We start from the raw sequence: 15,496 nt of genomic DNA, 5'->3' as shown, positions 1-15,496 counted from the left end.
ATACATTCCGAGACCTCCAGTGGATGCCTGAAACTGCAGATAGTACCAAACCCTATACTTACTATTTTTTTCCTGTACATACGTACCTATGATAAAGTTTAACTTATGCATTAGGCTTAGTACCCTTGTGTTTTGGTACTATTATTAAGTAAAATAAGGGTTACTGGAATACAAGCACTGTGACACCGTGACAGTGAGCCTGATCACCAAGGTGGCTATGAAAGTGACTAATGGGTGGGAATGTCTACAGTGTGGAGACACTGGGCAAAGGGAGGACTCATGTCCTGGGGAGGAAGGAGCAGGACAATGAGAGATTTCATCATGCTGCTCAGAACGGCATGCGATTGAAAACTTACGAATTGTTTATTTCTAGAATTTTCCATTTAATATTTTCAGACCACAATTGACTGAAGGTAACTGAAGCCTCAGACAGCAAAATTGTGCATGAGGGGACTACTGTATACCCATTTCCATTTGCACCTCTGGTAACTATGAGATCAGAATGTGCAGTGGAAGGTTGTGTGCCTCACAATAACCATGGAGTTCTACTCAATCTGCTGCCTTGGCGACTCTGGATCTCTGTTCCGACAGTACAATGTCACATTGCAAACTCTTGGCCTGGGGTCCCATAGGACTTCAGTGGCTCCAGGACTGATTTCACTGCCATCACTTATATATGGTTAGATCTGGGTTCAACTTGTTTGCTGTGAGGTAAGTGTCTGAACGTCTACATGTCTACAAATCTTTAAAACTACACACAAAAATTGCTAAAGACAAGAAATTTGGGAATATTAAATTTACAATACAATTTAGGAAACCAAACAGAGAGGAGGTATACTAACTGGGTTAGAAGATTATAGCTGTAAATTGTTGGGACTTAAGAAAAACCACACATTTAGACAAATAGTTTCTCAATCTTCTTTACCCAGAAACTCTTACTATTCAACATATCTCCCCTACCCCTGCACCCAAAGAGCAGTCAGTTGAGATACAAGTTTGAGAAACAGAAAGGAGGGGACAAAGATTGGAGGATGTCAAGGCCAAAGGATAAGCCTCTCCTCTAGTTCAGAGCACTCTTTGTCTGCCTCACACCCTCTTCTCCCTGGGGACTGGCTGTGTGCTGACTGTCCCCATGCTGGGATACATGAACAGTAACAACAGTGGACCCCTGGTCCCTGCACTGATGGGAGGCAACAAGGATAAGCTGCCCTCACACTTGCTATGCTAACAGAACAGGAAATATTATTTTACCTGTGGCATAGACAAATGTCTAATATAGAAGCATGTTTTATAGTGGGAATTTGCTATACAGATCTATTAACTGCATGCTTTCTCATTAAAAACTGGCTTAACTGAATTATATTCACTCAAAAACTGGTTTCTAGTGCTAAAATCAAAATTCCCTTATGGCTTTTAATATTGAAACCAAAACCCAAAACTGCAGCTAAAACACATTATTTGATAAAGCAAAGGGAATCTTGCAGTCTCTGGGAATAAGTAAAATCCCTCTTTTGCAAGTGAAAAATTTCTCTTTCACTCATATTCCAAAGTAAGTGAAAAAAAGCCACATGAATGGTGCCTGAATAAGTTCCTCTGTTTGGAAAGAAAAAAGAAAAAATCATTACGTTCAAGTGTTAAAGAAACTTGTGTCTATACCATACAAGTTGAATGCTTGACTCATTGTTTACTTACTGTCAAATGATTTGGGCAGTTTCTTTTCATGATAACTCCCTGCCAACACAAAACCATTTCGAAGATCCAGGAGCACAGAAAACCGGGGTCAATGCTACAGGGCTCATGGGTTGCTGGGGAAGACTACAGGCCTCAGGCCCTTGCCTAAGTCTCCCCATCTCATAAGCTAGTCAAAGTGTCCCTGCCTGCTGACTCGAGACCCAGACATTTATCCATTCCTCCCCCAACCTCTCCATTTCTTCACCTACTTGTTCAGTCAGAAATTCAACCAATATGAAATGCCTCTTCTCTACACACATATGCAACACATGCCAACTCTCAAGGAATGCAATTTAGTGGAGGAGAAAAAGCAAGTAAATATGCAGTAACAATGCAAACATGTGCCACTACAGGGATAGGTACCAAGTGCTAAGGAAACCTGTAGGGATGAACGACCAGCCCAGCTTCGGATGGCAGAGAAAGCTTCCTGGAGAAGGTAGTTACAAGAATAAAGAGAAGCAGGCTACGCCATCAGGTGGGAGACAGTGGTAAGGAATGCCACAGTGGGTGGAACAGCATGTGAGAGGCAGGAAGAGCAAATGTAGCCAGTCCAGAGGGCTGGAATGGAGAGTGAGATGAGTAAAAAGTGAGAGTTCACCCCAACCTGAAGCCAGGCCTATGGAGAGCCCTCAGGTCTCCCGGATGCCTCCTCTAAGGGCCTGGTAATTCAGAAACAAGAATGCCCCTGTGTACCATGAAGAACTCAAGTCTTGATGAGAGGACTCTTCTAGACACATGCCATCAATGTATCTGTTGATTTTAGCAGCAATGGGGAAGCTAATCAAGACTTAATTTTAGAAAAGTAGTAAGCTATGTGAATAAGGCAAAGGACAGATTAGGTCTGCAGGCAGGCAGATTTCTGTCCAGCTGAAATATCAAACTCCTGTGTGATGTATGAAATATAACATCACATATAAAAAACTGATGAACGTAATTCAGCCATAAGAAGTCATATCTAGTGGACAGATCAATATAATCACCTTGGAAGAAGTTATTACAGTGGGAGAAACTGGGCCTGGCTTTACCCTGAGTTCTTAAGCAAGGAACTGGTCTTCAATTTCTTCATCCACACAAGAAATAGTTGCTATGGTTGTCTCCAATACTGCTAAAACCCATCATTCTGGCATTGCTATTTGATAAAATATCAAAAGTATTTTATCACCAGAGACAAGGATTTAAGTAACTTTTCTAAGCCACAGACTTACTATGGTTTTGTCTGAGGGAAAAAAAAAAAAAAAAAAAAAAGGATGGACCCCAAACTGTCTAAAATTCAAAAAACAAATATATTTAAGTTCATGAACCTTTTAAAAGTTGACAAACCATGCAAACCAAATATAAAGATAATTAAAATTTTAGGATAAGCAAATGAGAGGATAAATTTTTTTAAGAAATGAGAAAGTAAAAAAAAATTAACCTAACAAGGCAGGCAGTGATTCGTTGCTCACTTCCCTTTCTGCTGGTTTCATTTCCCTTCTTAGGTGAAAACACTCCTAATATGTAAATCGGTCTACTAAAGACTTCAGAGTCCTTTCTGTTAAGATTTGCAGAAATTTTTATGCAAAAGAAATTATTTCTAGACTTCCATGCACTAGAAAAGCAGACTTACAAAATACAGCAAACTAAAGTGGATAAATGTATGTGGCAAAGCAGAAGCAAATAATCAAGGATCCTACTTTTAAACATTTAGAATTGTTTAAATAGTAAAAAGTGGAAATGTGGATATTCTATGATTTTTAAGAACTTGGTAGTAAAAAGTGAGACTCCATTTAGGATTACCTACTAAGTGCCAGGTACTATGTTAAGCACTTGGGACCTTTCTGGTTTAGGGCCCTCACAATCCTGCTGGATGGTATTCTCTCTATTTCAACTGTACAGAAATGAAGTAGGAACAATGGGTTAGTCAGAGTGGGCAGGTAACTAGACAAAGTCACACAGCTTAGAAAAGCAAAGAAGCTAGACTTTAAACCCCCTTTTACTCAATATCAAATCTCCTTCTCTTTCCATAGATGATGCAGACTTTAAGCATCAAAGTACACAAACTGAAGAAACTTTGTCCTTTGTATATAATTCTCTTAAATATATGCCATCATTTCAAGGGGAATTTATGCTAAGTGTGACTTCATAAACAAATCATTTGTGAGAGAGAAAAACCACATCCAGGGTAAAGTCATAAGGTGAAAAAGCCTATTTCAGAGAGCACTTCCTGAAAGAGACAAAGCAGCAATTACAGGCAGCCCAGCACCAACTCCCATGCCAAGCATTACACTGGAAACTACTTTTTAAAGCAACAAAAGAGTCTAAAACAAAATAAAACATTTCTTAAACACACTGTTTCCAGAAAGAGCTATTTTAACAGAAGTAACTCAAAGATATCCCTTCAACAGAAGTGGAAGTGCTGAAAAATGTTCATCTCTCATACAGACTTTTGATGGACAGGAGGTAAGCAGCATTTAATTAACTTCATGATTATTGTCAAAAGTAATGCTTTATGTACTATATTTCAAAAATCATTTCATTTTAATAATACAGGCTGGGCGTGATGGCCCACACCTGTAACTCTAGCACTTTGGGAGGCCAAGGCAGGAGGACCAGTTGTGCCCAGGAGCAACATAGTGAGACCCCGTCTCTATAAAAAATAATAATAATAATTAAAAAATAAACATAACAAACTATGTCGGTGAAAGACCTTGAAATAGGCTATATAATCATCTTTCCACAATACGATTTTACATTGATTTTCAATATTGCTTTACATTGATAGTAAATGTAATTTTTTTTCAACTTAAGGAAAGAAAATGTTTATGGTAAATCATATGTATATTTAGAAATGTTAATCACATGGTTTCAATTACGTTGTTTCATGAAATAATGGTTAAGAAAAGAAAAGCTACAAATAGTCATGGTATCTACAGCTTTTAAAAAGCTGACTTTAAAGTCAATCACTTTTCAGTATTTATCCAAAAATTTCTGTGTTTGCAGAGCACAATCAATACTATAATGCCTTTAAAACATATGCATCACTCATTTTTTTTCAAACTTGAGCAAATGAATACACGTATTGGTGACAAGCCACATAAAAACTGCTTGAGCATAACGTGGGAAAAAAGACTCAAGATGGTTTGTAAGTATAGGACTTATGTCACAAAATTAAATGATGAGGATAGGTGAAGGGAGTCCTGATGCAATACTAAAAAAGAAAAACAAATACAAAATTTCATTTATATTATAATTGCTACTATTTAAGAATTCATTCCAGCTAAACATAAGATTTAAGCCTTCATGATTACTCTCCTTTGAATGACACTAGAGATATAATTTTCCTCTGTAACACTTTCCTCATTTGATAGAAATTAATATTCTAGTCACACCAATATTTGGAAAATTTAATATGTTTTAAAATATATAGAATTATACTCCAAAATCATATTTAACCTAAATATTTGAGAAGGAAAGAAGAAGAAGGGAAGAAAGGGAAGGGGAAGGAGAAGGAGAAGGGGGAGGGGGAGGGGAAGGGGAAGGGGAAAGGGAAGGGAAGGGAGGGAAGGAAGCAAGGAAGGGAAGGGAAGGGAGGCAGGGAGGCAGGGAGGCAGGGAGGCAGGAAGGCAGGAAGGCAGGAAGGCAGGAAGGCAGGAAGGCAGGAAGGCAGGAAAGCAGGCAGGCAGGCAGGCACGTTTCTTGTGTTTATCCACAGCAATTGCTCAAGTTAATTTTTAATGATCAATAGCCCATGATGCCACTCACCACAGACAGCAAATCTCCCCCACAGTTTTCCTTAAAGAGAAATTCTAGGCTGATTTCAAGACAGCCCACTCTGCAAAGTGACATTTTTGAAGGAAACTTTTCATCCACCTCTATATTTCAAGGGGATGCCACAGGTTCCATCTCATTGCAGCAAAGTCTATTTTTAAAGTCTGTTGTTGGTGTTGCATCATGGGGGAGTGAAGTTTCACACTGAGGAGTCAATGATATTTGCAACCCCAAATAATCTCCTTTCCATTTAAAATGGGTAGGGTTTTTTTTTGGTGATGGAAATTTGTTAGTTTCTACATACACATCAAGTTACTGAATGACTTCTTATTAATATCTACTTGTCTTAGATACTCCTTATTTGGATTTACTTTGAAAATTTTTTAAATTTAAATAATATTGAAGCTTCTGAATCTAGATGGAATGAGGATATGAAAGTTACTAATAGCACTAGCTTGTTTTCAAGGTGCTGCTTTCTGTGAACCACTGAAGTAGAGCAGCTGAAATCACAAAACTTGGAAGACTTGGCAATACGTACTCCCAATTGTGCATTAGAAAATAGCTCATCTATTGCTCTAACAGTCTAGTTCTTGATCTGCTGACCATGGCACAAAACACTGCTGTTTCTAGACCTATGATAATTTAAAGCGAACATAAGGTAATAAATACTATGAAGTGTTTCCACTTTAAAAAAACAAAAGTTTAATAGCCAGCTACACAAGTCTTCATTTTCAAACTAGAGATTTACAAACTAGAGTTTTTTAGCAAAGTAGAGTTGCTGTGAGTCATCTCATCAAAAGTTCCTTCCTTTATTTATTCATCAATTCAGTAAATATGTATTTATTGAGTACCTATTACATGCTCAACAGACAGTAGGGCTGCAGGTGTAACAAAGGAAAAGTTCCCATTCTCTCTCAAATAAGAACTACTGTGAATGCTCAGTAGTTAACCAGCCGAATGGTTCCTTGATTAATTTTCCACGTTTCTATTTACATATTTTATATATTAAAATTGTGTTTAATGAACAAAAATACATTATTTGGACATTACTCATCTGGTTGCAAAATATTTTAACAGAATGAAGATGATAAAAAGTGGCAAACAATTGTATTAAGAGTCAAAATTCAGAATCACCTTTTCCCAATTAGTCCAAATTAAAGGACACTTATGACAGGAACAACTGCTACCTAATTTCACACTATAGGAAAAAATTGTAAAGAAATAGTTATTCTTGTAGGAAGAAGGGAAGTGAGCAGGGAGAGAGATGAATGAACTTGCCCAGTGAATTATGACACCAGGATCATTTTAACAGATTAATACAAATTAGTAATAATCTCTAGGGAATGGATTCCTTAATAAATACTAAGACACATAGAGTGAGTTTAACATAAAATGCTCTCAAACTCAAAATTCACTGGCAGTCAAGCTGAGTGGGAGAATGTTAAGCATTTGTTTTTTAACCGAGGATTTTATTCTTATTTTTCTTAACTATTCTTATTTTTCTTAACTATTTTTACAGTTTCTAAGTATCATGCCCACCAACAAGCTGTAAAATGATCACCCTGAACAATCAAGATCAACCTGTCCCTTTTAACAACTCATATCCAGATGAATACAAAATTGCAGCCCTTGTCTTCTATAGCTGTATCTTCATAATTGGATTATTTGTTAACATCACTGCATTATGGGTTTTCAGTTGTACCACCAAAAAGAGAACCACTGTAACCATCTACATGATGAATGTGGCATTAGTGGATTTGATATTTATAATGACTCTACCCTTTCGAATGTTTTATTATGCAAAAGATGAATGGCCATTTGGAGAGTACTTCTGCCAGATTCTTGGAGCTCTTACAGTGTTTTACCCAAGCATTGCTCTATGGCTTCTTGCCTTTATTAGTGCCGACAGATACATGGCCATTGTGCAGCCGAAGTATGCCAAAGAACTTAAAAACACGTGCAAAGCCGTGCTGGCGTGTGTGGGAGTCTGGATAATGACCCTGACCACAACCATCCCTCTGCTACTGCTCCATAAAGACCCGGATAAAGACTCCACCCCCGCCACCTGCCTCAAGATTTCTGACATCGTCTATCTAAAAGCTGTGAATGTGCTAAACTTCACACGACTGACATTTTTTTTCTTGATTCCTTTGTTCATCATGATTGGGTGCTACTTGGTCATTATTCATAATCTCCTTCATGGCAGGACGTCTAAGCTGAAACCCAAAGTCAAGGAGAAGTCCATAAGGATCATCATCACACTGCTGGTGCAGGTGCTCGTCTGCTTTATGCCCTTCCACATCTGTTTTGCTTTCCTGATGCTGGGAACGGGGGAGAACAGTTATAGTCCCTGGGGAGCCTTTACCACCTTCCTCATGAACCTCAGCACATGTCTGGATGTGATTCTCTACTACATCGTTTCAAAACAATTTCAGGCTCGAGTCATTAGTGTCATGCTATACCGTAATTACCTTCGAAGCATGCGCAGAAAAAGTTTCCGATCTGGTAGTTTACGGTCACTAAGCAATATAAACAGTGAAATGTTATGAATAATAGAAAGGTTCTTTATCTCAATCCCATCAAAATTCACTTCACTAACTACTCTGGTGTCAATGGATATTCTGTAAAATATTATCAAGTCCCTTTTCTCTTGAAAAAAATAAATTCATTATCTTCATTTTAAAAACTTATATAAAACATTTTTGTGAATTATTCAGAGAAAAGCATCTGATTTGTCTTTCACAGTCAAGCCTTATTTACACAGATAATTAACTTTTTGCATTTCTATGTGCAAGTGACACATGTATGTTAATCAACTCAGTAGAGGAGAAATCAAACTACCATACAAAATAATTTGATTAAATTATTTTCTATTTAGATGCAGCTCCCTTAGGTCTAATTTGCACTAGGAATGGAATTATAAATCCAGTACTTCATGTCCCAAACACTGACTTCCAGAATTCCTATATAAGAAATTATGTTGAACTCATTACTGTTACTTACTACAAGGCAAAATTAACAGGAACAAGAACCCAAGGGGCCTGTAAAGGTCATCCCCATCAGCCCTCCCCTACTCTGAATTCATCCTTTTGAAAACAGAGGATAATGATTCAAACACTGAGAGCCTACTATGCACCAAACCCGATTTAGGACTAATGATGAAAATCTAACCTGAGATGCTATTTCTATCCAACAATCCAAGTTCATTTCTATCATCTATCTACTATATGGTGAAATGCCATTCTCCAATACAAACAGTTTGTTCTTTTTCTGTGGTTAAAGATCCCATTTTTACAAAAGAGGTTAATTGATTTTTTTCCCAGGCCATATGTCACAGTATAAATAGTACTATGGGAACCTTGGATTCTTAGCCTTGCCATTTAATTTCTCCTAATAAAGTAACAAACCAAGTAACTTATCCATCTAACCGAAAAAAACTGAAGTATAATCGGTAAAGCCCCTATTATTCTTAATACTTATGGAAGTAAAATAAATGATTCAACTATAACTTCCTCTCTGCTAAATTACCTTTATCATTCTTAACATGATCATATCCTACTGGGGCTTAGAACCAAATATATGCATTGGTTAGAAATTTATTTCTGGCTGGGCATGGTGGCTCACACCTGTAATCCCAGCACTTTGGGAGGCTGAGGTGGACGGATCACTTGAGGTCAGGAGTTCGAGACCGGCCTGGCCAACATGGTGAAACCCTGTCTCTACTAAAAATACAAAAATTAGCCAGACATGATGGCAGATTCCTGTAATCTCAGCTACTTGGGAGGCTGAGGCAGTAGAATAGCTTGAACCCAGGAGGCGGAGGCTGCTGTGAGCCAAGATTGCACTATTGCACTCCAGCCTAGGCAACAGAGTGAGACTCTGTCTCAAAAAAAAAAACGAAATTGATTTCTGGAAATAACACAGGTAAATTCATATTATTTAAAAATAAATAAATAAACAAACACAAAAAGTCTAATCATAAAATGGCATTTTTGCACTAGATGGTCCCTTAGACAATCTTCTTGGTACAATTCTTCTGTTCCAAATATAAAAAACTGAGGTCTGAAGAGGTTATGTGACTTGCTCAGCTAACGAACCACACCTAGAAACCAAGGTCAGTTCTTTCATGTCGAACACCAATTTTTCAATAATAAAAAGCAAACATGCTTAAACATTCTCAGAGCTACATAAGGTGGTACTGAGATGCAGTTTCTCAAAAAAGAGAAAAATACAAAGTTTTTAGTTTCAATAGTCAAATGATTAAAATACGTATCTTTATATACTTTATATACATAAAATAAGTATCTTTATAGATATTATATCTTTATATATTATTTATATATCTTACATATATTTAACATATAATTATTTCTAAAACAAGAAAAACAACTCTTGTATTTGACATGTAAGTTTATTGTACAAATATACATAGTCAGAGCCTACTCTCAACCATACAGATGAATCTACTCTTAAATGTATTAGATGGAAAAGTTATCTGCCAGAGCTTGTCCTGATAAGAAGAGTTTAGCCTCAAAGCAAAAAGCACAACAAAAGATTCTACTGATACAAAATCAACAAAGTGAAAATGTATGCTGTGATTCTCACAATAAAATTGTAAATAATCTAAATTATAATTTAATTGTAGATCACTTAAAAGTTATTTTTAAAATAATTTACTTAGCATTATAATCAAATATATTTTAACATATGTAAAAATTCAAAATTTCACTGTATTCTGGAAAACAATGTAACATCCACATATAAATACTAACAAAAAATAATAGGTATATAAAGCCAGATGTGTGGCAGGAATGAGTTACTAGAAATGCCTAATACATATGGCTTTTAATAATGGAATTATCTCTACTTTCAAAATCTAACGGTTACATTTTCTGAGTTTAAATCATAGTCATGAGCATCCATCATATGTCAGCTACAATTTCTATGCAAAGCACTGGAAAAAGAAATGAACAAGTCTGTGGTTCAAAGGCCTTCCCTTACAGTCTTACTGGGGCTACACTGTAATCAAGGCTTGCTTGCCCTTCACCATTACTGAATGTAGGGCAATGAGCACATAAAGTGAAACTTGGTTCTCCCTTAAAGAGTCAGTGGGTAGCCCAGGAGGCACAGACAATGACAAGGTAATATAATAAATACTAATAGAGATAATACATGTGCTGTAATACACATATAAGGGCAATCCTGCCAAAGGGCAAAAGGAAGCAGAAAGCCAACCAAGTAGGCATGAGAATGCAAATGCGTAGCAAGCGAAGAAAGCTGGATGACCAGTTGGAAAGTGGTTTGAGACTAGCTGGTGGTCAGATGAGGAGGGCTCTGAAAGGAAAGAAGAGCTGGGCATGGTAGCACATGCCTATAATCCCAGCTACTCAGGAGGCTCAGGTGGGAGGACTGGGCTTGAGCCTAGGAGTTCAAGGCCAGCCTGGATAACATGGACCTTGTCTCTTAAGAAAAACAATACATGGAAGGGGTATACGCTTGTTTCTAGAAGCTTGATGTAAGAGAGCTTCCTTAATTCTCGGGGCTACTCTTTGAAGCACAGAATACCCACCGTTGACATGTGAGGGTCATCTATAAACTGAGCTCAGGAAATGGAGCTTGAGATAAGTAACTTGCTCAAGATTTCACATAACTAGTAAGTGGCAGAGCTGGAATCTCAAATCTGGTCTGTCTGATGGCAAAGACTGTGCTATTTCCACTACTCCAGACTGCCTGGATAGCATCTTGGAGGAATCTGACTTTTATTCTGATGGATATGAGAATTTGAGGGTTTTTAAAAGAACTAATGTGGTTAAGCCTACATTTTAGAAAGATAACTTCTGACAGCATTGTATGGAATGCTTTGAAATTCACAGGGAAACTAGTTAGAGAATTACTGTAAAAAAGTAGACAAGAAAAGATTGAAGAGTTGAGACTGGGATAACAATGACAGTAGAAGTAGAGAAGAAGGGATGAATGAATGAGTTATTCAGGACTTTGAATTACTAAGACTCAGTGCCAGAAGTCCTAGCCAGAGCAACTAGGCAAGAGAAAGAAAGAAAAGGCATCCAAATAGGAAAGCCCAAACCATCTCCCTTTACTGACGATATGATTCTCTACCTAGAAAACCCTAAAGACTCTGCCAAAAGGCTCCAGGAATCGAGAAACAACTTCTCTAGAGTTTCAGGATACCAAATCAATGAAGAAAGATCAGTAGTAGTATTTCTATACACTAATAACTTAGTTCAAGCTGAGAGTCAAACCAAGAACAAAACCCCATTTACAACAGCCACACACACAAAAAAAGATACCTAGGAATACATCTAAGCATGAAGGTAAAAGATCTCTACAAGAACTACAAAACATTGCTGAAAAAAATCAAAGATGGCCAGGTGTGGTGGCTCACGCCCATAATCCCAGCACTTTGGGAGGCCAAGGCAGGCTAGGCTGATCATGAGGTCAGGAGATCGAGACCATTCTGGCTAGCACAGTGAAAACCCGTCTCTACTAAAAAATACAAAAAAAAAAAAAAAATCGCCAGGCATAGTTGCACGTGCCTGTAGTCCCAACTACTCAGGAGGCTGAGGCAGGAAAATCGCTTGAACCTGGGACGCGGAGGCTGCAGTGAGCCAAGATCGCACCACTGCACTCCAGCCTGTGTGACAGAGTGAGACTCCGTCTCAAAAAAAAAAAAAAAAGAAAAAAGAAAAAAAATCAAAGATGACACAAACAAATGGAAAAAGCATTCTATTCTCATGGACTGAAACAACTGGTATCATTAAAATGGCCATACTGTCCAAAGCAATCTACAGATTCAAGGCTATTCCTAGCAAACTACAATGTCATTTTTCACAGAATTAGAAAAAATTATTCTAAAATTCATATAGAACCAAAAAAAGAGCCCAAATAGCCAAGGCAATCCTAAGCAAAACAGAAAAGAAAAGAAAAAAACAAAGCCAGAGGCATCACATTACCCGACTTCAGACTATAAGGCTACAGTAAGCAAAACAGCATGGTACTGGTACAAAAACAGACATATAGACCAGTGGAACAGAATAGAGAACCCAGAAATAAAGCCTCACACCTACAGCCATCTGACCTTCAACAAAGTTCATAAAAATAAACAGTGGTGAAAGGATTCCCTATTCAATTAATGGTGCTAGGATAGCTGGCCAGTCATATGCAGAAGAATGAAACTATACCCCTACCTTGCACCACATACAAAAATTAATTCAAGATGGATTAAAGATACCAATGTAAGACCTCAAACTATAAGAATCCTAGAAGAAAACCTAGGAAACACCACTCTGGACATCGGCCTTGGGAAAGAATTTGTGACTAAGTCCTCAAAAGCAATTGCAATGAAAACAAAAATTGACAAACGGGACCCATTTAAACTAAAGAGCTTCTGCACAGCAAAATAAACTATCAACGGAGTAAACAAACAACCTATAAAAGGGAGAAAATGCTCACAAACTGCATCTGACAAAGGTCTAATATCCAGAATCTATAAGGAACTTGATTCAACAAGCACAAAACAACCCCATTAAAAAGTGGGCAAAGGACACAAACAGATACTTGTCAAGACACACAAGCGGCCAACACACAAGAAAAAATGCTCAACGGTAATCATCAGACAAATGCAAATCAAAACCACAATGAGATACCATCTCACACCAGTCAGAATGGCTACTAAAAAGCCAAAAACAGATGCTGGGGAGATCTGGGAAGAAAAGGGAAACTTATACACTGTTGTATATACAAGTGAGAAAAGGGAACTCTTATACACTGTTGGTGGGAATGTCAATTAGTTCAGCCACTATGGAAAGCAGTTTGGAGATTTCTCAAAGAACTTAAAACAGGACTACCATTCAACCCAATGATCCAACTACTGAGTACATAGCCAAAAGAAAATAAATCATTCTACCAAAAAGACACATGCACTCACATGTTCATCGCAGAACTATTCACAATAGCAAAGACATGGAATCAACCTAAGTGCCCATCAACAATGGACTGGATAAAGAAAATATGGTACATACGCACCATGGAATATGATGCAGCCATAAAAAAGAATGAAATCATGTCCTTTGCAGCAACATGGATGCAGTTGGAGGCCATTATCCTAAATAAATTAATGCAGGAACAGAAAACCAAATACCACATGAACTCACTTAAAAGTGGGAGCTAAACACTGGGTACACATGGACATCAAGATGACAGCAATAGACACAGAGGACTATTAGAGGGGGAAGAAGGGAAGGGAGCAAGGGTTGAAAAACTAACTACTGGAAACTACGCTCACTACCTGGGTGATGGGACCATATGTACCCCAAACCTCAGCATCATGCAATATACTCATATAACAAACCTTCATGTGTACCCCTTGAATCTGAAAGTTCAAATTTCAAAAAATAAAAACTAAGACTCAGTGACCTACCCCACTGACAAGCAAAATGAAAGATTTCCAGCTTGCATGACTCTATGCTACTAACTAAAATAAGAAGAAAGAGGGGAAGAGGATAGAGAGGAGGCCAGAAGAGAAGAGAGCTTCTGAACATGAGTTTTCTTTAAGTCTATAAATCATTAGGAAATAAGACTCTAGACCAGACATGGTGGTCATGCCTATAATCCCAGCACTTTGGAAGGCCAAGGTGGGAGGATCACTGGAGGCCAGAAGTTTGAGACCAGCCTGGGCAAAATAACAAGACCCCATCTCTACAAAAAAAAAAAAAAACACAAACAAACCAAAAAAAAATGGCCGGACATGGTGGCTCATGCCTATAATCCCAGCACTTGGGGAGGCCAAGGCAGGGTGGATCACCTGATGTCAGGAGTTCATGACCGGCCTGACCAATACGGTGAAACCCTGTCCTATTAAAAATACAAAAAATTAGCCAGGCATGGTGGCAAACCCAGCCACTCAGGAGGCTGAGGCAGGAGAATCGCTTGAACCAGGGAGGCAGAGGTTGCAGTGAGCAGAGATCGTGCCACTGCACTGCAGCCTGGGTGGCAAGAGTGAAACTGTCTCAAAAAAAAAAAAAAATTAGCTGGGCATGGTGGCACACCTATAGTCACAGCTACTCAGAAGGCTGAGCTAGGAGGATTGCTTGAACCCAGGAGTTTGAGGTTACAGTGAGCTATGATCTCAGCACTGTACTCCAGGCCTGGGCAACAGAATAAGAGAGTAGTGTGGGTTGGAAATAGAGAGCTTGGAAGCAAACAATACATGTTCACTGTAGTTGAAATCAAGAAAGTGCACAAGATAGCCCAAAAAGTTTGAGAAAAGAGCTGCACGCAGTAACTAAGGTCAAAAAGAACTAGCAGGGAGTAGTGTGTGGGACTCAAGAGAGCAGGTAGTTTCATGAAATAGGGAGAGGTTAAAAGCATTTAATGTGCTACTGAAAGGTTAAAGAACATGGCCAGTGGCTTTAGAAATTAGGTGGCCACTGGTGACCTTTATAAGAGAAGTTCCTGTAGTGGTGAGGTGAAGAAAAAAAAAAGAGAGAATTAAATAGGAAGTAAAGAACTGTAGAAGAGTGCAAACAAATTTGGTACTGATGGGAAAGAAAAATATTAGATGTTAGGGGAAAAACACTGAAAGCTGTAAAGCACATATTTTTATTTTACTTTAAGTTCCAGGATACATGTGCAGAATGTGCAGGTTTGTTACAGAGGTATACATGTGCCATGGTGGTTTGCTGCACTTATTGACCCGTCATCCAAGTTTGAAGCCTCACATGCATTAGGTATTTGTCCTAATGCTCTCCCTCTCCTTGCCCCCCACCCACAGACAGCCCCCAGTGTGTGATGTTCCCCTCCCTGTGTCCATGAAGTACACTGATTTGAAGAAAAAAAAAACAAAACAGTAGTTTCCTCTCTTTAGTTTTTGAAGCTTTGCTATCATCAATAAAAGATATATTTGTGGCTGGGTACAGTGGCTCACACCTGCAATCCCAGCACTTTGGGAGGCCAAGAAAGGAGGATCACTTGAGCCCAGGAATTCAAGATCAGCCTAGAC

General features: G+C 38.3%; 2 protein-coding genes across 10 annotated transcripts in view; one reads left to right on the top strand and one right to left on the bottom strand.

Moving 5' to 3' along the window:
• The window catches only part of UBAC2 (UBA domain containing 2), a 189,989-nt gene that overhangs the window by 126,048 nt on the left and 48,445 nt on the right, over positions 1-15,496 (bottom strand).
• GPR18 (G protein-coupled receptor 18) lies at positions 3,898-8,175 on the top strand. The gene is made up of 2 exons (XM_001091731.5): positions 3,898-4,170; positions 6,998-8,175. Exon 2 carries the CDS (start codon positions 7,032-7,034, stop codon positions 8,025-8,027), a length of 996 nt encoding a protein of 331 aa, XP_001091731.1. The 5' UTR covers positions 3,898-4,170; positions 6,998-7,031; the 3' UTR covers positions 8,028-8,175.

Source organism: Macaca mulatta, chromosome 17, assembly GCF_049350105.2.
Source record: "Macaca mulatta isolate MMU2019108-1 chromosome 17, T2T-MMU8v2.0, whole genome shotgun sequence".
Classification (NCBI taxonomy): Eukaryota; Metazoa; Chordata; class Mammalia; order Primates; family Cercopithecidae; genus Macaca; species Macaca mulatta.
Note: the sequence above shows the minus strand (reverse complement) of the source record. Positions and strands in the feature narration are given on the sequence as shown.

What these genes read in the sequence shown, in the direction of transcription:
- GPR18 (XM_001091731.5), top strand. Translation starts at nt 7,032, where the DNA reads ATGATCACCCTGAACAATCAAGATCAACCTGTCCCTTTTAACAACTCA.